Source organism: Sorghum bicolor, chromosome 6, assembly GCF_000003195.3.
Source record: "Sorghum bicolor cultivar BTx623 chromosome 6, Sorghum_bicolor_NCBIv3, whole genome shotgun sequence".
Classification (NCBI taxonomy): domain Eukaryota; kingdom Viridiplantae; phylum Streptophyta; class Magnoliopsida; order Poales; family Poaceae; genus Sorghum; species Sorghum bicolor.
Genome location: NC_012875.2, coordinates 55,358,122 through 55,380,478, shown reverse-complemented (window position 1 = coordinate 55,380,478; position 22,357 = coordinate 55,358,122). Strand labels below are relative to the sequence as shown.

Here is a 22,357-nt window from a genome sequence, read left to right as displayed (position 1 = left end):
ATTTGCAGTGAATAATGTAGAAATGGAAATAGAAAGGGTATATTTTTACCATTTTGTGTTTTTGTCACACAAATGCAAAGGATGTGTTCGTCGGTTCGTCCAGCGAAGACATGCTACAAGTCACGCTAGGCCCCTGGCCCACTGCACATACGGCCCAAAATAGTCTTGCAAAGTCAGCGGTCACCAAAGCCCAAGAAAACGACAGGTCCACAGCCGCTGCGCCCAATTGCAACCAGATACCCTCCCCGCGCCGGCGTCCGGCGATCGCCGGCATCGGAGCGATGGATCACCCATCCACGTGATGGATCCGCCAGCGCCTTCTCCGAGGCCCCCTGTGGGCGATGGGGCACAGCCATCGGAGCGTAACCGGCAGCGACCAAGGTCTGCACTCCGTGGCGCCCTCGGGGTGGCCTTCCCCATCGCGGTATCGTTCCTCTTCTCCTTCCTCGTCGGGCTCGCTGGGCTCGCGCTTGGTGGCCTCTCATCCACCGCATCGGTCTCCATGCCCTCCACCTGCCGCGTCCTCTCCACCGGTCAGTCGCTACTCCCTGCCCAATCTATTTCCGTAACTGCAGCTTGTAGATCTTAGTGTTTGGTTAAGGCTAGCGGAATTAATACCGCAGATTAGCTGTTATTTGATATGTTCCAAGAGCTTACTGCAAATTTTAGCTTAATCGTCATTTTGATGTACATATTTTTTTTTAACACTCGTCCGGTTTTAGACAGTTCAGATGGTGTGAGCTTGCTATGTTAGCTAGTAAATTGCATTGCACTAGCACTACTAGTGCTCTTCTATTAGATACTGAAGATTCCATTGGACCGCATCTAGTATGCTTATAATGTGATTGCTTAACCTACCAATTGTTTGGTGAAATTGTACTGCTACATATGTACCATTTGTGATTGATGTGTTTGCTGGTACATTGTCAGGTGTTGACCTTAGGTCATCAAAGGTTTGCGAGCTTGGATTATTGAACTATAGAGCTAAGCATATCTTCTACCCGTCGAGTAAGAGAAGATTCCGCTGCCATGATGACTACTACTGGGCTTCAGTTTTACAGGTTACAATTTTGTGCTGTAATGCACTTCAATGGTTACATCTCTAGGAGAACTGCTAGAAATGCTGTTAAAGCTGATGATTGGCTAAAACTTACATGTTAAATCCAATATTAACTGGGTATAGTTATGAGGCTATTCTCACACTCATTTCCTCTTCTAGATTTAGTCCGCACAATACTCTGTTTATGTTGACAAGGTTTAGAAGTTATGCATAGTTTCTAGTTTGTTTAAATGGGTTCGCAGATATGCAAACAAAGACAAAAACGTTTTTACATCCTGTGCACCAACTTTCAGTTTTGTGCATCCTGTTAACTACCCATGCTTCTTTCATTGTGCCTTTAATATTCATTATTCATGAAGCCTTGTGATATGTGTTTATTTGACCCATTATCATTTGTGTTGCGAATCGAATTGTAGGTTGAATACACAGAATATTTTTCTGGCCAAGTATCTTATGCAGTGGCAGAGGCCCCAAAAGAGGCTCTTCCTCATAATTGTCGACCTGATTTTGGTGCTGCATGGTCAACAACATTAAAGTTCAAGGTATTTTACTATGAATTATTTAGTTCAAGGTGCTTTAAGGGTTTGTCCTATCTTCTTGTGAATGTTCAGTTACGCCACCACATTTTGCTCGAGTGATGTGTAGTTGTCAACTGGCAGTTCAATTTCCACATTGCCATTTCATGACCTCCTTATTTGTAGGTCAATGAATCATACAGTTGCAGATATATGCTAGGTAGTAACAAGGCTGATATTCACTCGGACAAACTATTCAATTGTACTGCTGAGGAACCTTCAACTACGGAGCTGCTCAAAAGGATACTTATACTGTGAGTATTATGCTTTGTCTCAAAATCCCCTGTATCAGCTACTTGGGTACTGCAACATATGGTAATGTTGAGCTAATTCAAAGATCACTTGATCAAGCTTAGATGGCTAGAATTGTATAATCTGTTTGCTAGTTTGTTGCTGTAGTCTCTTCCAGATTATTTTTCTAATTTATTACTTTATCAGATGGACAAAAGTCAAGTATGCTTGTAGTGCACTTTCACTGCGTATATTTTTAAGTGACATTACCTCCATTCGATAATTTGTGACTTTCGGAGATCCCCTTTTTGGCCTATGGGCTAGTACAGTTTGGCCTATGGACCAGTACAGTTCTCCAATCGGGAATGTCACGACCAGAGGGAGTTCTAGCAACTTATTATGTCCTTTCTAGGCCTATGCTAATTACCAGCACATCTTTACTTTTCGAAAATGGTTCCCTGTTCTTGTTTAGCTGGATACCGCTTTTGTTTTCCATTCCCTTTTGGCTGACTTTACATCGAAATGTTACAGGTTTTCAGAGATGTATGTGTCAGAAGATTTCAGTTCAGAACGGATGCTTGGATATGTAGCAGCAGGTGTTGTGCTCGGCATGTTGAGTTCGATGTTCATTACAGTCTTATTTAGAGGTTTCTATGGATTGTTGCTTGCTGCAGCCCGGTGGGCTGTGAGGAAGCATAGCATCAGAGCATTTGCCAGTCGGTTGAAGCGTGCCTGCCTTCTTGTTGCCTATGTATCAGCTGTTGGCTGGATCACCTTGCAGTATAGCAAATTTATCGGATTGAAAGAACTTTTGTCAGATTCTGAACTCATGGAGAGGTTCTTCTAAACTGTAGATGTATTCGCCGGTGTATATTGTACTTGTAATACCATTCGGTTATTTAGGAAGTTTTCTTCTTTTGATCTGAAATCAGTCCTCTGTTGTACGAGTATATGTACATGCCAACACTGCTGCTCTGTCACAAACATGTTTTTCGTGCCACATTTTATCAAGGACAGCTAGCTGACGACCTGACGCCACAGATGATCCATCTTTTTCCTAGAAAATGGAAGGGACTGTACGTTGCAGACTGCGGAGAATGATTCCACTTGATCACCAATTCCGTATAGACTGCTTGAGCTTTTTGCCCTTTTCTGATCTGGCGGCGTTCCAAATTTGCTGCAACTGCATGTGCTGCACTTGCATCTTTTGTTCCAAACAACGTGTTTCATGGATCTGTTCATCAAGCAAAGCTAGATAAACATCACAGTTAATCTGGCATTCAAGCGCTGTAACTCTAGATTTGAGCAGGCACCGTGAGGTGGAACGAACTGCACTGAAACCTCTCGGATTGTCCTTTGTTCCGAGGTGGGGAAATGGGGAATGCCTTCGGGGTGTCCTATGGTTCGATGGCGCAAGTATCTGTTTGCTGCTACCGCTCATTCTTTTTCCGTCAGGCTAATTGTTACGACATGTCTAGAAGAAACCTTTAGACAAGAGCAATTTCATTGAATTTTCCTTAGTGCCGAGAAAGATTCCACCTAATCTCCATTGTGCAGCAGACCCGCTTCAGCTTGACCTGCCTTTCTGAATGGAATCTGGTGTGCGTTCCTAACTTGTCGCACCTGCACGTGCTGCACCATTTCCGTATTCGATTGCCATTTTTCCAGCCACGGCGAATGGTCAAGTCGCGCGCCGGCCACCCGGTTGACCTCCAAAGGCGGACGATTAGTAGCCGCGCATCCCGTGGCTCCGCACGGCGGCGGGCGTCCTGGACCAGTTCGCGGAAGGCTGGCTCGCTGCCTCGCTGGCCGTCACGTTGTGGGTCAACCGCTCAACCATTAGTCCATGACAGACCATTAACGATTTCTCGCGAACGGCCCTGGAAGCCGTGGAAGGCTCTTTCTGGCGCGGTCATGGGCGCATCCGTTGGTGGGTTCGTCTCTATTGCTTCCGTCTCGATCACATCAATCATGTTCCTGCACGGGCACGGCACTTGGAGACCACGGCTCACCGCAACGGTGCACCACCCTGCCAGAAGCATCGTGCTGGACTGCTGGGCGTACAGGTACAACCATGCCAGCCCAGGGGCGCGCACGTATAAAACCCACCCCAACTGAAAGCGCCACCATTCCATGCTAACAGCAACAACCAACAACACAAATCATCAGTCGTCTGTCGCAGGAGAAAAAAAAAAAAGGCTTTCTTGTCCCACAGGCCACAGGAAAGGAGACTGGGAGAAAAGTCGATTGTGATTAGTTGATCACCGTCCACACCATGAGCTCTCGCATGGCCGGGGCAGCGGTTCTGCGCCACCTAGGCCCGCGCCTGTTCGCCGCCGAGCAGGCGGCCGTGTCCGGGCTCACCGCGAGGGGCGTCATGCCCGCGGCTGCGAGGCTTCTCCCCGCGCGGATGGCCAGCACCGCCGCCGAGGCTGCCAGAGAAGATGCCGGCGCAAAACAGCATGGCGGCACCGGGAAGCAAGAGGAGGCAGCAGGCGGCGGGCAGAGCAAGAAGGCCATCGTCAGCTACTGGGGCATCGAGGCGCCCAAGCTCGTGAAGGAGGACGGCACGGAGTGGAAGTGGACGTCCTTCCGGGTGAGTACTACACATTTTGCAATCAATAATCACAGGCTGTTTCATGGACCTCCGAAACACGTTGCATGATTAGTCGTCGCTCATAAACTGTGACTGACTGGACTGCTGCAGCCGTGGGACGCGTACACGTCGGACACGTCCATCGACGTGAAGAAGCACCACGCGCCGACGACGCTGCCGGACAAGGCGGCGTACCTGATCGTCAAGTCGCTGCGGGTGCCCATGGACCTCTTCTTCCAGCGCCGGCACGCCAGCCACGCGCTGCTGCTGGAGACGGTGGCGGCCGTGCCGGGCATGGTGGGCGGCATGCTCCTCCACCTGCGCTCGCTCCGCCGCTTCGAGCACAGCGGCGGCTGGATCCGCGCGCTGCTGGAGGAGGCCGAGAACGAGCGGATGCACCTCATGACGTTCCTGGAGGTCACGCAGCCCAAGTGGTGGGAGCGCGCGCTCGTGCTCGCCACGCAGGGCGTCTTCTTCAACGCCTACTTCGTCGGCTACCTTCTCTCTCCCAAGTTCGCGCACCGCGTCGTCGGCTACCTCGAGGAGGAGGCCGTGTACTCCTACACCGAGTACCTCAAGGACCTCGAGGCTGGCATCATAGAGAACACGCCGGCGCCCGCCATCGCCATCGACTACTGGCGCCTCCCCGCCGACGCCAAGCTCAAGGACGTCGTCACCGTCGTGCGCGCCGACGAGGCGCACCACCGTGATGTCAACCACTTCGCGTCGGTACGCACTCTTACACCTGGCGACAAGATTTCATTGTTCTGAACAACTTTGACCGGTTCCAGCTAATTCATTGGTTTATGTTGCCTGATACGTTTCGCAGGACATCCATTACCAAGGGATGAAGCTCAGGGACACGCCTGCGCCGCTCGGTTATCACTAACAAGTCGACGTGGCCTGCTGCTCAGTTCAGCATTTTTACACAATTATTACCCTATCGTTAATCTTATACGTTGTGCTAGCCAAAGTTGCTCAGCAGATCGATCAGGACGGGTTTGCTACTCGGAGTAGCTTGTATACTTTGTACATATACTATTAAAGATATTTTAAATAACAATACATGAGTATTTCCTTCTATATCAATACAGTACAGGAGTATAGTGTTAAATATTTAGTCACATTTCGGTAATATTTTAATCCAAAAATAATACAGGGCATAGATCATGATATACAAACTAGGAGGATTCTCCGCGCGTTGCCGCGGATATGAAGAGAGATATAAATATGGTCTCACTATAGTCTATTGAGTCATCTATATATAGTTTTAGTAGTCAGTTTCGGAAGAGAAAGAGAGAAGATCACGTGAGAGAATAATTGCTAGCAGTATGCATGCATGGTATTGTGTAGTTAGCTGCATCCACTACTAAAACTATTTATGAGTGGACACTTAATTGCATTCAACAACAGGAGAAGTGGATGATGACGTGGTGCAAGGAGGTACAAGAGAATTAGCTTAGTGGAATTTGTCTTTATAGGATATATAGATAAGCATAATCGACATAGAGCAATACATTTACATACGCAAATAAATATGCTAAGAGCCATTTCTATCAATAGATCTATAGAAGTATAGCACACATGACCCAAACCAGTGCTGGACGTGGCTGGTGGGGCGTTATCACAATGCTTAGACATGGTGACCTACTTGAAGTAGTTGATCTAGGGTTGGCGTTGGAAGAGGTATGCAATGCAGTCCCATGAGTGGTCACCAAGAAGTAGACGAAGCAGTTGTTCATGTGAGAAAGATAGCAGCTGGATCAAATCACCGAGGAGCACAAGGAAAAGTATTCGTGCCAATTCGGTCCCTAAAACTTGATCACCTGTGATACACAAGCAAACAGGGTTCTAGAGGCCTGCTCGCTCAGAGCCCTTTTGTGCACAAGGCATCCGAGCCAGAGATGGTCAAGAGCAGTAGGAAACACAAGAACGTTTTTTTCCTATGGTATCGGGTTATTGGCACAACCCTTAATCCACGTTAGAGCATCAAGAGTCACCAAGACTTTAGTTAAAATCCCATCCATTAATGAATAAGCGTTTGGCACTCTGGCATGGTGAGTTTCGGTAGCATGTACATCTTTTGGAGCCTCCTCACAATAGTTTCATCAAGGAAGGTCACCAAGTTCTTTACCATACCATCTAGGTTGTGACAATCACCAAGAGTAGCAACTCTTCAAGCTTCAACTCAAGAAATGCCATCCAAGACATGGTAGTACTCTAGACTAACACTCAATGCTCATTTTTTGGTTTTGGTAGCTATCTAATAGCTACCTAATGTTTCACTATTCACATTATAAGTTCTGCTAGCAATAAGGTGCAAGAGGAACTCTAAATGAGCCAAGGGTACGATAGCACTAATATAGAGAGTGTGGAGTCTATCGTGTGCCTTAAGCCATAGTGGCCATGAGCATGGTCATGTGGGGGCTTCGTGGTGGTGTGGATTTAGTTGAAGGGTGTGATGGTGGCTGTTGCAATGAGTGGAGGGAACCTCTCTCGAGCTGGGTGCATATCCTCTTGTGCTGCTCTCGTCGTGCTTGATAGCGGGTCTGGGTTTAGTTGATATGGATATTGTCGGTGGTGAACATTCTAACTTGGCCACATGCATGCAACTCCATTGTTGCATTTTTTGTTGCTTCCATGTGATCATTTTCTTGCAACTAAAGACAATCCGATCACTAGTACACAGATGCTCTAAGCCGGCGGGGGCAAAAAGTTTGCACAGAACGGTTTTAATTATAATGCGTCTGTGTTATAAATTTGTACGGCCAAAATTAAAAACCGCCTGTATAAAAGGGTCAGTACAGACGGTTATTGTAAGAAAACCGCCTGTGTAAATGGTTCATTTACACAAGCGGTTCAGTTATGTGAACCGCCTGTGTAAATCTATTAACACAGGCGTTTCACATAACGGAACTGCGTGTGTAAATGAACCATTTACACAGACGGTTCGGTTACGTGAACCGCCTGTGTTAATAGATTTACACAGGCGGTTCCTTAAACAAACCGCCTATGCTTTTCTGCGTCCTTGTTAATCCTTCTGGACACCATTGAGGAAGTTTTGTCTTCCATACTGGCTGATAGTGAGCTTCTCTTGACTCCACCCGATGAGTATTAGCATCTCTGTAGAATATGAATTCATCGGGAACCCGCGCATTTGCCATCTCTTCAAGTTCCTCTTGGATCCTTGGAAAATGACCAACACGTTCACCAAGCCTGTCATGCACACTAAGCCTGCCCCCCAGCCGATCATGAACTGACATTCTCCTCCTGATCGGCCCATTAAAACGTCGATCATTGTTCTGGAATCGCTGATCTGACCAATCATACCGATGGTAACCATTACACTCAGGATAGTCTCTGACAGTCGGCAATTTAATATTTTGTTCCCAACAATGGATGAAAAATGGGCAATTCCAGTAATCTTTATGCCGATTCCATTCTTCTCGCTCCCTCTTCTCTTGTTGACGCCGATACCGATCCTCACGCTGCTGCCAAGTCTCCCGATGCCGTCTATGAGTAATCACAACGCCAGAGCGAGGAGGCCGCACAGAGCTGCTACCCTCCTTGATCAAGCCTTTTCCTTTAGCGTCATCGGTAGTTACTTGATGGAGGATCCACTGATGCATTCTTTTCAGCTGTTTCTAATGTTAAGATCTTAGTCTTACTTTTGGCATCCAACATATTTGCAGGGAAAGGGTGTTGATCAATTTTCATCGGCTTCTGAGCTTTGGAATTATCAAACTTGATTCTCTCAGATTCTATGGCCGATTGCAATTGCTGCCTAAACACTTTGCACTCGTTCGTGCTGTGTGATGTTGCATTATGCCATTTGCAGTATTTGATTTTCTTTAACTCCTCTGCCGATGGGATCACATGATTGGGTGACAATTTAATCTGCCCCTCCTGAAGCAAGAAATCAAATATTCTATCGGCCTTGGTGATATCAAAAGCAAAATTTTCCGGTTCTTTTTGACCAAAAGGACAAGATATCGGCTTTTTATTTTTCACCCACTCTGTCAAGCCGATGACTGGTTTTTCATCTGAATCTGAACTCACTGCCTCATCAACAAATAATACTTTCTTATTCCAGTCTTTTCTACGTTCAAAAACCTTGATATCTTGATCAAAAGTCCTCTGCACCAAATGACTCAAGCTTTTAAACTCTTGAGAAGCATATTTGTCCTTGATGTGTGGCAATAATCCTTGGAAAGCCAAATCGGCTAACTACCAGTCGTCCAGAACCAGACCGTTACACTTGTTCTTTACATATCGCAGCCTCTGCACAAAGCTTTCAACCGATTCATCGTTACGTTGTCTCAGTCTCACCAAATCGGTAATCTTCTTTTCATGGACTCCAGAAAAGAAATACTTATGAAACTGCTTTTCTAGATCGGCCCAAGTAATAACTGAATTTGGAGGCAATGAAATAAACCAGGTAAATGCCGATCCTGACAAAGATGATGAAAATAAACGAACTCTTAACTCATCTCTGTTAGCAGTTTCTCCACACTGAATGATGAACCGATTGACATGTTTCATGGTTGATGTGTCATCTTGTCCAGAGAACTTAGTGAAATCTGATACCTTGTACCGATTTGGAAGCGGAATTAAATCATAAGCAGAAGGATATGGTGTCCGATAAGAATAAGTGTTAACCTTAGGATTTATTCCAAACTGGTCTCTCATAACTTCTACTATCTTATCAGCCCAATAGGCATCAGCGTCCTGCCGATGTGCGGGTTGAATTTCTGGCACCTTCTAATAAGCTTTCACATGTCTGTGAGGTACACGGTCTTCAGGAAACATCACATTGGCCATAGCTTGCTGACCACCAACCTATTGAGCGAGATTCATCGGCTGATTTATCGGTCCTTGATTATGAAAACCGACCTGCACCTGTCCTTGCTGGAATTCTGTAGCCTGATGATTCTGCTGTGTCACATGTGGAAAGAACAACTGCTCAGTCCAACCATTATTGGGGTTCATCGGCGCAGGTCCTTCCGATGGCTGATAATTAGCTGTCATGGTTGGGTTAACATAACCCGTATGAGTCATAAACCTCTGCTGGGTCGGTAATGGGTTTGCCGATAAATTTGCATTAGGCATTTGGAATGTCGGCGTTTGAAAGTTTCCTGTAACAGGTCTTGCAGTAGTAGTTGTTGAATACTGAAAAATTTGAGTCATCGGTGAAACCGAAGGTGCCGATGTCATAGGAGTCTTTCCTGCTAAGTCAGTTACCTGAGATGTTCCAGAACTATTGTGTAAAAAACTCTGGAGACATACCATATCCCCACCAATTGGGAGGAACTTGACAATTCTAAAACACAGATCCTGACATTGCCGATGCTGATAGATCTGTGTTGAGCTGAACCCGTCCCCCTGATGTTGTTGGATTAGATCTCATCGGTGTAGATTGCTCATTGGTCAACCCTAATGTACTTGGAGGAGAAGTAGCTTCTGTACCCACAACGGCCGCAGGAGCCGATGGAGCTGTAACCGATAATAATCCTGGCTAGTGATAGGCCGGGCCAGCATATAGTGGTGGTGTCTGTCCTTCTTTAAAAGTTCTAGCCACAACATTGTAAACAATATTGGACAGCACATTGGAGTGATTAATCAAGGCACGATTAATAGCATTGTCAACCATGTCTTGCAATTTACTAGGATTGGGATCAAAAGTAACTTGCCGAGGCATCGACAGTTCTTGCTTCTGGACAACTTCCCCACGCGTGTTGACGCTGAAGGATTTCAAGCAAAGCTGCTTGTATTCCTCCATAGCCCTCTCCATAGCCCGCTTCTGCTCGTCCCTGAGATCTGCTTGTGTCACAGCAATGATGTTCTCCGTGTCGAGATCAGCAGTAGCCATGTTGATTTTGTTGATAGATTTGTCCCACTGGACGTGCCAAAAGATGTGTTGATGTAAAAATAGATCTGCAAACACAAAGGGCTAATACCCGATTTAAACGTTGAGGCGTGCCAGCTGATTTGACCTAGCAATCGACAAAGGTGATAACTTAAATACTTTGGTCCTAACAACAGCGATGCGCCCGGATGCCACGGCCAAGAGGTACTCACACGGAACTCGTGAATTCGTCGAGCATTGCTCGTTGAGGCCTTGTTCAGTTGAGGAAAAATTTTGGTTTTGGCTACTGTAGTACTTTCGTTTGTTTGTGACAAATATTGTCCAATTATAGACTAACTAGACTTAAAAGATTCAGCTCGCGAATTACAGGTAAACTGTATAATCAGTATTTGGTTTTGTCTACATTTAATACTCCATGCATGTGCCACAAGATTCGATGTGACGGGGAATCTTGAAATTTTTTGGAAACTAAACAAGGCCTGAATCCTTGAGAACTCGTAAATAAAAGAAAATATACGAGTTGACGAAGTCGTCGAAAAGTAGATGTAAAAGTAGATGTAAAACTTATGTATGATATTGATTGATTGTGTTCTTACATTGCTACTAGGCCTATATTTATACTCTGTCCTAAAGAGTCACAATCGTATACGACTAGAATTTAATTCTAAACCAAACAGGACTCCTACATAAGGCAAACTCTAACAAATATGGAAAATAACCACCTATCTATCCTGGTGATCGGCATATCACCATTGTCATCTTAGCAACTCCCGTGTCTTCCTCCATCATCATCGGCATGCTCCCTGTATCCTTTCATCATCATCGGCATACCTTTCTTCATCGGCATCGACAATCATCAACATCGGCAATCAATCAGCAATGATCATCGGCTACCGTCAACCTTAGCAACATCTTCCATCCATCATCCGGTTATCGGCATCATCAACTATCGGCAATCTTCTTATCAGCTAGATACAGCACCTCCTTGACTACCGATCAAGTTTCTCTGACCATCCCGATTTGTGCCTAAAAACGGTGTCAACAGTTATACTAGTGATAAAACATCCAATTTACTGACCGCGGATAACAATTATTAAAATTTCAAAATTCATACCACATTGCACTCGGTTTATTAGTGCCATGATGACGTTATTTAAAGTTGTCTTAAATACTAATTCAAAGGCGCGTGTGGGCGTGGTCAGAAGCATGAATGTGACAGCTCTAGAATTCAAAACACCTCTCAATGCGTCCAGTAACTTTTAAGCCTCGCCGAAGTGTGCTGATGAATGCCGCCGGGGTGATGAATATTATTCATAAAGCCAGGTTGCTATATTGTTTTTTTTTTATTTTGCTTTATTTTGCTAGTGGGGACGGAGTCTGGAGGTTTTCTCGATCCATATGAAAATATCATCATTTTTTCCTAAATAGGCCAACACGTCTGCTGGTTATGGTTTACATGATAAATAAGGAATGTTTTATTTTCCGTCCAATATTCCATATATAATTAGTACTACTCCTTTTCCATTATTAGGTATAGATTAACTAGTAATGTACACCGACTCTGACTCGGTTACATACTTGGATCCTCCGATGTTTCCTTGTGTAGTTGTGTGTGTATATATAGCCATATAGGAGATCGATGTGCTGTATGTACAAAATTAGCTCCAGACGGCACGGCGTTTCATCAAGTCAAGAGTTCCAAAAGCAAAAGACAACATGGCACCGCGCCGCCGCCTCCTGCGCGGCAACAGCGTCCTGGTATCTGTGTACGATCGAAAGGTGGGCTACCTCGTCTTCAGGTTCGACGTGAAGCGCCTCTTCTCCGATGACGATGACGACGAGAGCACAAGCCGAAGCCGCCCGTGGCGAAGGCGACAGCCTCGGGAGGTGCTCCCGTTACCTCCCTGCCACGTGGCTTGCTTTCGACGTCCACTCAGCTTCCCCATGGACTTGGCCGCTTCTCCCAGCGGGGACAAGATCGTCGCTGCGACCACGGACGGGCACATCATGGTCTACGACGCCAAAAGGTCGCAGTACACCTACGACCACGACCTACGCTGCTGGAAGGCCTGGACCATCCTGCTCACCATAAGCAGCCGCCACCGCGACGACATGTCAATGCTTGTCACGACCCAACTCCTCGACTTCTCGGAACCAGACCTCCACTTCGAGGCTTTCCGTCTCACGTCCGGCGGCCGCTTGCACCCCCTTCCTGTTCCTCCGCGCATGCTGTTCGGCGACGACGACGACGAGGTTGACGTGACGTCCTACTTCGTCGCCAGCGGGCGCGTGTGGCTGTCCGTACGGCGCCTGTGCGACGGGGTCAAGGGAACCTACTCCCTGAACATGGCGGCGCCAACAAAGCTTGGTTGGTGCCGCGAGGGGAGCTGGGTGTTGCCCCTCGAGGGACGAGCGGTGTACGCCCCTGACCTGGGCCTGCTCTTCGGCTTCAAGCGCCGGCAATAAGCCCTGCGCGCTATCGACATCAAGGCCAGGCCCCGGCCGGTGATCCGGCAGGAGTGGACCAAGGCCACTCTCCTCCCTAGCAAGGACGAGGGCTACTCTCCTGAGCAAGACTGGCTCCCCTTCGGGGGCCTTGCGTACCTTGGAGGAGGCAGGTTCTGCATCTCATGGTCTAGCGCCTACGGAGACAAACGCATGAGGCTCGCCCTCACGGCGGTGGAAGTGACGATGACCAATAAGGAAAGTACTAGTACTAGTAATGGGCGGCCTGAGCTGCTGCTACGCAAGCGCAGGTCGCGCTGTTACCGTCTGCCTCCGACCAATCAGAAGGCCACCGTCCTCCCTGTCCTGTAGCCTGCTCTAGCCGCCACTCGTCATGCATATCCACGACCGTTGTCGATCACCCTCAGGTGTCACGGATATATAGACATGACACCTCTCCTTTACATTTACATTTAAGTATTTAATTAACTAGTGCAGAAGTGCTCAAAGCCAGCGGTGGAACAGGAAGTTTTAATTAAAGAACGTCTGTGAAAAGAAATTAGCTTACCCGACTACAAAACTGCTTGTGAAGATCAATTTTTACAGGCGGATTTTCTAACAAAACCGTATGTAGAAATCATGTATTTTTCTACAGGCGGTTTCTTAAGAAATCCGCGTGTAGAAATAATTTGAACTTGAATTTTTTGAGCTTTCCAAATGACCTCGTTTGAAAAAACCGTTAAAATGAAAGTTGTAGATCTTGAAAAGTTATGAAACTTTGTAGTTGATAAATTTTTTTTTCATTTGAAATCATCTTGTCATCGAAAGCTACGTTTGAATTTCTCAAATTTGAAATTCAAATGTTGTAAATGACCTCGGATGAAGGAACTACCAATATAAAAGCTGTAAATCTTAAAAAGTTGTAAAAATTTATAGTTGACGACTTTTTCATTTGAATCCGTTTAGGGCCTCAAATAATCAATTTATACTTGGTTTATAGTAGTATATGTGGAACTAAACTCTAATATATACACAACTAAGTGATAGGTGGAGTGGTAGAGGAGGGTGCGCGCGAGGGCAAGGTCTCAGGTTCAAATCCCACCGACTGCATAGCACGCGATATATTAAAAAATGCGTGAATAGCTGATGGGCTTTCCTTGATATTAAAATCTTTTTTCCTATTTTTAAAAACTGATTTCGTATTTTTTAGAAAAAAAATTCTACAGGCGGTTGGCATAACTGAACCGCCTGCCTGTAGAATTGCATTTCCACAGATGGTTATCAGTTACCCGCCTGTGGAAAAATTTATTTCCACAGGCCACCAAACACAGGCGGTTCGTCAAACCGCCTGTAAAAAGGGGTTACGAACCGCATGTATAGTACCTCTGTGTACCAGTGGATGAGTTAATAATCTAGTTATACTCCTTTGTTGCTAAGTTCCGTGCACTTGTGTTACTAAATAATGAAAATATTTCTCATCGAAACTGAAGTCCATAAGCGAGAAAGTCGAAAGGTCAAATTATGGATACACATAGTAGCGTATAAATACTATAACTAACCTCTAACGGTATTTTATAAATCGTAATCCTTCCTAGGTCCTTCTCGAACCATGTGCAAGACATAGTATATCAATCATGGAGGCTAGCTGTTGAAGGATGAACTTAGCCGCCGGTTAGTTGCATATGTGTGTGTATTGTATCATAAAAGAAACACTACTACATAAGACTTATTGGAAGCGGGCATTGCAACTGCTTCCAATCAATAACCTTGGTTAATCATAACATAATCGTGGCGGTTATTTTACCCACCTCTATTAATCTATTAATGGAGGCGGGATTCTTAGAATGTCCACATTGGTTAATCAATAAAAAACAAAAAAAAAATCCACGAGCCAATCGGTGAGCCCGTTCCGAGCTGGATCTGGCCTCGCCATGCCGCACATCGGAACCTCCGGCTCCACCGTGCCACACACAGGAACAAGGACGTAGACCGCCACCACCGCTGGATGCCTCGATCCAGGCACATCCGACCTCCTCCACGCTGGATTTAGCGCGCGGCCAACCTCCTTCACCCAGGCTCCAGAGTATGCGCCTCCATGCCATCACTGGATCCAGAGCCATGGAAGAAAGAGAAAGTCGGGAGAGAGGAGCGAGGAGAGATGGAGAGTGAGGAAGAGAAGAGCGGATCCAGTTACTTGTGTCAAAGAGCGGATCAAAGCAGAACTCCTCCATGCTTGCCACAGTGGAGCTTCTGCTAGATTTAGTGGCCGGTGTAGATCCTCCACGCCGCCAGATCTAGTGGTCGGGTGTGCGGATCCTTCACGCCGCAAGATCCAGTAGGTCGGGTGTTGATCCTCCACGCCACTGCCAGGTGCACGAGCTAGAGACCGCGTCGGAATGCCATGTCGCCGCTGGCTGCACGAGTGGGGGCTATGTTGGGTCGCCACGCTACCGCACCGTTGCCGGCGCATGAGCGGGTGGCCGGCTGGGCCGCCATGCCATGGCTGCCATCACCACACGAGTGGGGAGCAAAGGGAGAGAAGATGAGGAAGAGGGAGTAAGGCGCTCTTGCCTGTGGTGAGAGAGAGAGGGAGGCGTGGGGAGGGTGGCTAAGGAGAGGAAAACTGAGTGACCACGATGAAGTTCCGAACCCTAACTCCATGTTATAGATGTTGAGTCGGTTTTAGGATGCGGGCCTTCTAATGGGCCTGTCTCCAAAAATGATCCATTTTCGGAGGTGGGTCTATTAGGAAGCCTGCCTCCGTAAATCGATTTTATGGAGGCGGGCTATTTTAACCGCTTCTGTAAATAAAACCGTTCGCCTTCATTAATCATCAGATATTTTAGAAGGCGGTTCAATTTTACGACCGCCTTGGTTAATAAAAACATACCGTCTTACAAAATCATTTGTGTAGTAATGAAAGTCAGAATTCTATTTAATAATTGCTTGGTGATATCCTTAATCTGCGCTCTATGATAGATCAGCAAGCCAGTAGGATAAATTTTCCCTAAGCAGGGCCCTGAAAGTTTCTGGCTTATGCTTTTGATATCCTAATCACGCTCTATTATGTTATTAGTCGTTAGATTAGCTCTATTTTGTTAGTCGTTAGATTAGGGATCTTCCTTTTATTAATGGGTTAGATTAGGGATCTAACCGTGTGTTTGGTTGGAGAGCGGAGCGAGCTGGGTCGGAGCGAACCCATTCTCGTGGCTGTTTGGTTGGAGGATGGGAGGGTTGGGTTGGCTCCAGGGTGGAATATTCTTCTCAGATGCGGGTTGGACCCGTCCCTCAAAATCTGGCGGACGGAGCCGCTCCAACCGGGTTGGCTCTCACCAAACACTGAATTCCTTCATCCAAACACTGGATGGAGCCGCTCTGTCCCCAATCCTTCAACCAAACACTAAAATGGGTTGGCTCCGTCCCCAAAAGCAGAAGTACAACCAAACACTGGATGGGTTGACTCCGTCCCCAAAAACTAGGTTGGATCCAACCCAACTCACTCAACCCCCAACCAAACACACGGTAATAGATCGTTCCCTTTTGCGTTATTGCTTTTTTTCCTTTACACTGTGAAAGACCGTTTGAGGAGAATATTTTGCGTGAGATGGGTATCTTGTACTAGTTTTGGACTGCATCGTATATTTACCCTATATAGTCCTGCTTCAAGAATCGTGCAAGCATGTATCACGGTCTGTATAAATTTAGATACAAGCTATAATGCTGGTAAATGAACATGTGTGTTGTTTTTAATATGAGGTTAAAATCCTGAGGGCCACCGGACCGGTCTAAATTTGACTTCGTCAATCTTAAAAGAAGACAAAAGGTTTGCTGTCCCTATCAGATAAACATATAATTCAACCAAATTAAGTAATTCAGTGTGTGTAAAGATCCGTCTTTGTATTGATTTAAGCATTTAACCCAAAGGTCACTGATTTTAACTTGATTGAAATTTGTACACAGGATTTATTGTTTTTAGCTTGCAGCAGCAGATATAGGCCTACTCCCTTAGTTTATTCTAGAAATTCTAAGACAATTCAAGACAACACCCAAATAATACATGTACCTATAGTTTATTTCAGTTATAGAGTTTCTTCTTAAATTATGATTTTTTTAACAAACTTTACTAAATCTAAACATAGTTAATATGTAGAATGCATTATATTTTACTATAAATTTTAAAAGTTATAATGCTCTATATTTCAGGACGGAGATAGTTGACCCGACCATGCATATGCCGGTATCAAGGGACTCTTTGTGCAGCTGATATAATACTCTGATAAAAAAATCTTTTTTAAAATAATAATAAGGATATTTAAGATGATACTCAATCCATCTCAAATTATAAGACATTTGACTTTTTTGACATCGAATTTGACCAATCATCGTATTTAAAATTTTGTGTAAAATATCATTTCTTTTGTCGTGGCTAGGTGTACTAATAAAAGTCTTAAAGAATGACTTGAATTTGACAATCAAAAAGTTAAACATCTTAGGGCAGTCTCAATGGCTGGTTTCTTGATGCTATTTCCAAGAGAGAAAGAAAGTAATTAATGTCAATAGAAACAATCTCTCCCAACCGATAGTTTCTATGACTTTGTTCATACAAAGGATAAATTTAATGCAACACAAAAGGAGTGCAGATCAGCTGTGGCAATCATCCATGTAGCCTCCATAACACACAATTTGTACCAGCATTACACAAGCTCCACAACATACTTTATGCGCGCTAGTAAAAAAATACACTATTTCTGCAGTCCAGAACCATATATAACAATAGCATCCAGGAATAAAGATAATAGGTAGCATACATAGTTGATAACAAAATAACTAAAGTTCATGATAGGTGGTACATATAGTTGATAACAAAAGAAATAAAGTTCATGGTACCCATAGAAAAATAATAAGTTGCCATCATCCATCATCTCTCATCCATGTAGTTGATGTCCATATCATGTCAGGTAGCACACACGAGCTTCAGAAGCCATCAGTTTGCACAGCAGTCCAGAAACCATCATCTGCGAGGACAAGACAATAAACAAATAAATTTCAAAAAAAATCAAGATTATTCAGTCATATTTCCACACAAAAGATGAGCAAACATAAACATAAAGAATAAAGATGAACCAGGATGACTTAGCAATATTTTTACAGTAAGCCCATGAATCATTAATTTATCATAAAAAAGATATGTACCTAATTATTTTTCCTATTTGAATTCCCAAACTTTTGCCAAATATGATCAATCAAATTAGATTGAAGTTGTTTGTACGCTATGCGATCATGTACGGCGGTATTTCTATTAAGCAAGCCTTCCAACTCTGGGTTTTGTCCATGAGAAACTGTAGCTCCTTGAACAATATATGCGTTGCCTTCCTCATTCAAATCAAGTGGAACCTGCTCTATATCCTTCTCATCTTCAATTATCATGTTGTGGAGGATTATACAGGCAAGCATGATATTCTGAAGATCCCCTTGCTTGTACAAACGTGCTGGTCGACGCAAAATACAAAAGCGAGACTGCAAAATCCCAAAGGCGCACTCAACATCCTTCCTTGCCCCTTCTTGTTTTTCTGCAAATAGTTGAAGATGCTTGTGGAGTGCTTGGCGAATTTCTAGCTGTGCTTGTTCTATTGCCAATTAAATGGAAATTCTCTAAACTACTGTTTGGCTGGATCAAATTGATAAAACCACCTGGTGGGTAAATCCTAAAAAAATAAAATAAGATGTCAGCATGCCTTATTAATAGCAAAAAAAATGGTGACAACAATATACAGTGAGCACATCCTGAACTGATAGAGTTCCATACAAATTTACATGCATAGAAAATGACAAATCTCTTAGATATGGCAGATGGTATTCACTGATAAATTTACAAGATTTTTTATGATCAGTCAAAATTTCAGTATAAATACAATCTGAACATGTAAAATAAAATTTCAGTATCACTACTCAGTTTTCCTAGCCAAAAGAAGTATAAATCCATTACTAATAATGCAGTCATATCTTATCTAAGATACTTGCCGTAAATTTATTATCCAAACAAGAAAAGCTCAAGAAACTGAATCCATTGTCCACTATTTTTTATAAATAGACAACAGAATTCACCATGACACCAATCAGGCTAGATTCAGCACGAAGCCAGGATCCTGACATTCAGTTGCTTTTGGATCATTGCGCTACTAGTTATCACACATGGTTGAATAGATATACTTATCAATAGAAGATGATCTTAGGTTCAATAAAAAAAAAGACCATAGCTAAACTCAGTAGCCCATCGGAGAACTTGTCCAGAACAAGCGAACTGATGAGCTGATGAACGCAGAACATACCCTTCATTGGAGCCCATCGTGAACTTGTCCACCAAGCAGGAAATCCGGTGGCTTGAAGACTTGGAAGCGGTGGATATGCTGCTGCAGCCACGACAGCGGGATTACCAGCGGCCGAACTGGATCCATCAGTAGGGGTGACGCGAGCGCCATTGACCGAAGTAGATCTGGCAGCGACGGCGGCCGGAGCACCCCTACCTCGCCCTGCCTTTCCTTGCCTGGAACTTGAGGACAGCGGCCGGAGTGGATTCACGTCGATTTGGGATGGATTAGGTTCGGAGAATGTTGGGTCTTGGAATTTGGTGCTTGGACCGGAGGAAATAAGGGTCGAAGTGCTTGGATAGGACGCTGGCGAGCGCGCGCGGGAGAAGCAGAGGCCGTGCGTGGGAAGAGAGCGAGCGCGGGAGAAGCCAAGGCCGCGCGCGCGAGCGAGATTGCGGGAGAAGCGGGCCGGCGGATGAAAATCATTCGTTTCTCCCCAGTGGTGTTTCCGTAATTTCTTGAAGCCTCGTTGCGAGCGTTGACATCGTTTCGTGAGGGAGAAATGATTTCTTCATTTTCCACTCTCTCTTTTCATTAATTTTATTGCCACATCAGCAAAATAATAAGATGTCAAGACAACTAATAGAGATAGAAACTATTATTAATATTCTATTGAGACTGCCCTTATAATTTAGGATGAAGGATTCGCAATTGTGATTATTGTTACTTGGTACACACGGTCACGGTAGTCGCTGATGGCTGAACTGTTGCCACTTGACCAGTAGAATAGAATATACCGCTACCACGATGCGGCACGATGGCTACCAGTAGTAGATGCCTGCCCCGGATCGTGCTCACCTCATCGCCAATAGAAGCTTCGCTGCTGGGCGCCCGGTCGCCGGCCGATTCCAATAGTCGCACTCACCTATAAAACCAGTCCACAACGGAAGGACGTTTCGCTGTACCACAACACCAAAAGCACTACTCCTAAGCCATCTGATCTCCACTCCTGCGAAGTGAGCACGTCCACCAAATATTTCGCGCCACTTGCCGGCTCTAACGACGGTTTAGTTAATTAGTTCCACATCAACCATGAGCTCCAGGATGGCCGGAGCAGCGGTCCTGCGCCACCTAGGCCCCCGCCTCTTCGCCGCCGAGCCGTTGACCGTGCCCGCGGCCGCGAGGATCCTCCCCGCACGGATGTCCAGCACGGCCGCCGCGCCAGAACAGCGCCAAAAGCCCGAGGCCCCGGCGCCGGAGGGGCAGGACAAGATCAAGGCCGTCGTCAGCTACTGGGGCATCCAGCCGCGGAAGCTCGTGAAGGAGGACGGCACGGAGTGGAGGTGGTTCTGCTTCAGGGTGAGCACATTTGCAACCGCGCAATTCCAATTTGTGATGGTTGCCGTTTGATTGTTTGCTGTTCGTTTGTTCATATATATATATATATATATATACACACACACGCACGATTCATGTACGTACGTACGTGCAGCCATGGGACACGTACAGAGCGGACACGTCGATCGACATGAAGAAGCACCACGAGCCGAAGGCGCTGCCCGACAAGCTGGCCTACTGGCTGGTGAAGTCGCTGATCGTGCCCAAACAGCTCTTCTTCCAGCGCCGGCACGCGAGCCACGCGCTGCTGCTGGAGACGGTGGCGGCCGTGCCGGGGATGGTGGGCGGCATGCTCCTGCACCTGGGCTCGCTGCGCCGCTTCGAGCACAGCGGCGGCTGGATCCGCGCGCTGCTGGAGGAGGCCGAGAACGAGCGGATGCACCTCATGACGTTCCTGGAGGTGGCGCAGCCCAAGTGGTGGGAGCGCGCGCTCGTGCTCGCCGCGCAGGGCGTCTTCTTCAACGCCTACTTCGTCGCCTACCTCGCCTCGCCCAAGTTCGCGCACCGCTTCGTCGGCTACCTCGAGGAGGAGGCCGTGCACTCGTACACCGAGTACCTCAAGGACCTGGAGGCCGGCGTCATCGAGAACACCCCGGCGCCCGCCATCGCCATCGACTACTGGCGCCTCCCCGCCGACGCCAAGCTCAAGGACGTCGTCACCGTCGTGCGCGCCGACGAGGCGCACCACCGCGATGTCAACCACTTCGCATCGGTACGGCGGCTGCCTTGCAAGAATTCACCTGCTTTTTGTGGACAAGTTTGACAGATCTCAACTAATTAATCGCGATTTCATTGGATTGGATTGCATTGCAGGACATCCATTACCAGGGGATGAAGCTGAAGGACACGCCTGCGCCTCTCGGGTACCACTAATTAGTCAACGTGGCCTGCTTCATGATTGTTAATAATTAACCTACTGCCTTGTTTGTGATCTGCATTATTTATGTCACATGCTATAATCGAGTCTGATTTGCGGGACACGCCTGCGCCACTCGGGTACCACTAATTTAGTCAACGTGGCCCGCTAGTTTATCAATGTCGCTTGTATTACGGGCCGGTCATGATGTTAATTGACCTACTGCCTTGTTTGTGATAAATTTGTCTGCATTATTTGTGTAAATAACTACCAAATACTCCCTCCATGTCAAATTGTAAGTCATTTCAAGAATCTTGTAGAGTCAAAACATTTTTACGTTTGACCAAAATTATAGAGAAAAATACTAAGATTTGTAACGTAAAGTGTACTATGAAAATATAATTAAGAAAGAATCTAATGATACTTAGTTAGTACCATAATAATTATTATTTTATAATATAAATTTGGTCAAATTTAGAAAAGTTTGACTCTCCAAGATTCTTAGAATGACTTATAATTTGGGATGGAGGGAGTAATATGTATTTTGTGCCACATGATGATCGAATCTGATTTTCTCGACTCTAATAAATAATCGGTATTTTGTGCCACGTGAAGGATTCGGTTGGAACAGATTGAGGTGAAAAATAAAACTTTTTTTATTATCTTGATTTCTTTCAACCCATGTGAATTGGGTGTATCAGAGTACAACCAGAAATGAAATTTCAATCTCTCCTAACCTATACGGATTAGTGCGGGTTGAAGTATAACCAAACAAACACTACTCCAAAAAACGAAAAAAAAATAGGTGGAGACTATCCCCACCAAGCATCCATGGGCACCCATTGAGCAACCGATTACATTTTTTCATATGAAGTCGGATCAAAACAAACTTTATAGAAAAATTATAGAGTTTAAAGATATTTCTAAAATTCATAGTTGAAAACTTTTTGATTCGAGATGAGTTATATGTTTAAATATTTAATATAAGTTCTCAGACCAGATTTAGGATGGTTGATACAATC

General features: G+C 45.5%; 3 protein-coding genes and 2 long non-coding RNA genes across 5 annotated transcripts; 3 read left to right on the top strand and 2 right to left on the bottom strand.

Annotated features, from left to right (window-relative positions):
* LOC8072147 lies at positions 189-2,906 on the top strand. Its single transcript, XM_002448411.2, has 5 exons — positions 189-533; positions 931-1,061; positions 1,477-1,602; positions 1,762-1,889; positions 2,398-2,906. Exons 1-5 carry the CDS (start codon positions 302-304, stop codon positions 2,711-2,713), a joined length of 933 nt encoding a protein of 310 aa, XP_002448456.1. The 5' UTR covers positions 189-301; the 3' UTR covers positions 2,714-2,906.
* On the top strand, positions 3,988-5,551 carry LOC8071110 (ubiquinol oxidase 2, mitochondrial). The gene is made up of 3 exons (XM_002448410.2): positions 3,988-4,462; positions 4,574-5,191; positions 5,292-5,551. Exons 1-3 carry the CDS (start codon positions 4,142-4,144, stop codon positions 5,349-5,351), a joined length of 999 nt encoding a protein of 332 aa, XP_002448455.1. The 5' UTR covers positions 3,988-4,141; the 3' UTR covers positions 5,352-5,551.
* On the bottom strand, positions 14,422-15,409 carry LOC110436209. Its single transcript, XR_002454002.1, has 2 exons — positions 14,968-15,409; positions 14,422-14,877 (listed from the first exon to the last, which is right to left on the bottom strand). It is a non-coding gene; the product is annotated as an uncharacterized LOC110436209 (long non-coding RNA).
* On the bottom strand, positions 17,468-19,556 carry LOC110436598. Its single transcript, XR_002454403.1, has 3 exons — positions 19,103-19,556; positions 17,967-18,478; positions 17,468-17,788 (listed from the first exon to the last, which is right to left on the bottom strand). It is a non-coding gene; the product is annotated as an uncharacterized LOC110436598 (long non-coding RNA).
* Positions 20,018-21,610, top strand: LOC8071109 (ubiquinol oxidase 1b, mitochondrial). Its single transcript, XM_002448409.2, has 3 exons — positions 20,018-20,440; positions 20,574-21,191; positions 21,293-21,610. Exons 1-3 carry the CDS (start codon positions 20,174-20,176, stop codon positions 21,350-21,352), a joined length of 945 nt encoding a protein of 314 aa, XP_002448454.1. The 5' UTR covers positions 20,018-20,173; the 3' UTR covers positions 21,353-21,610.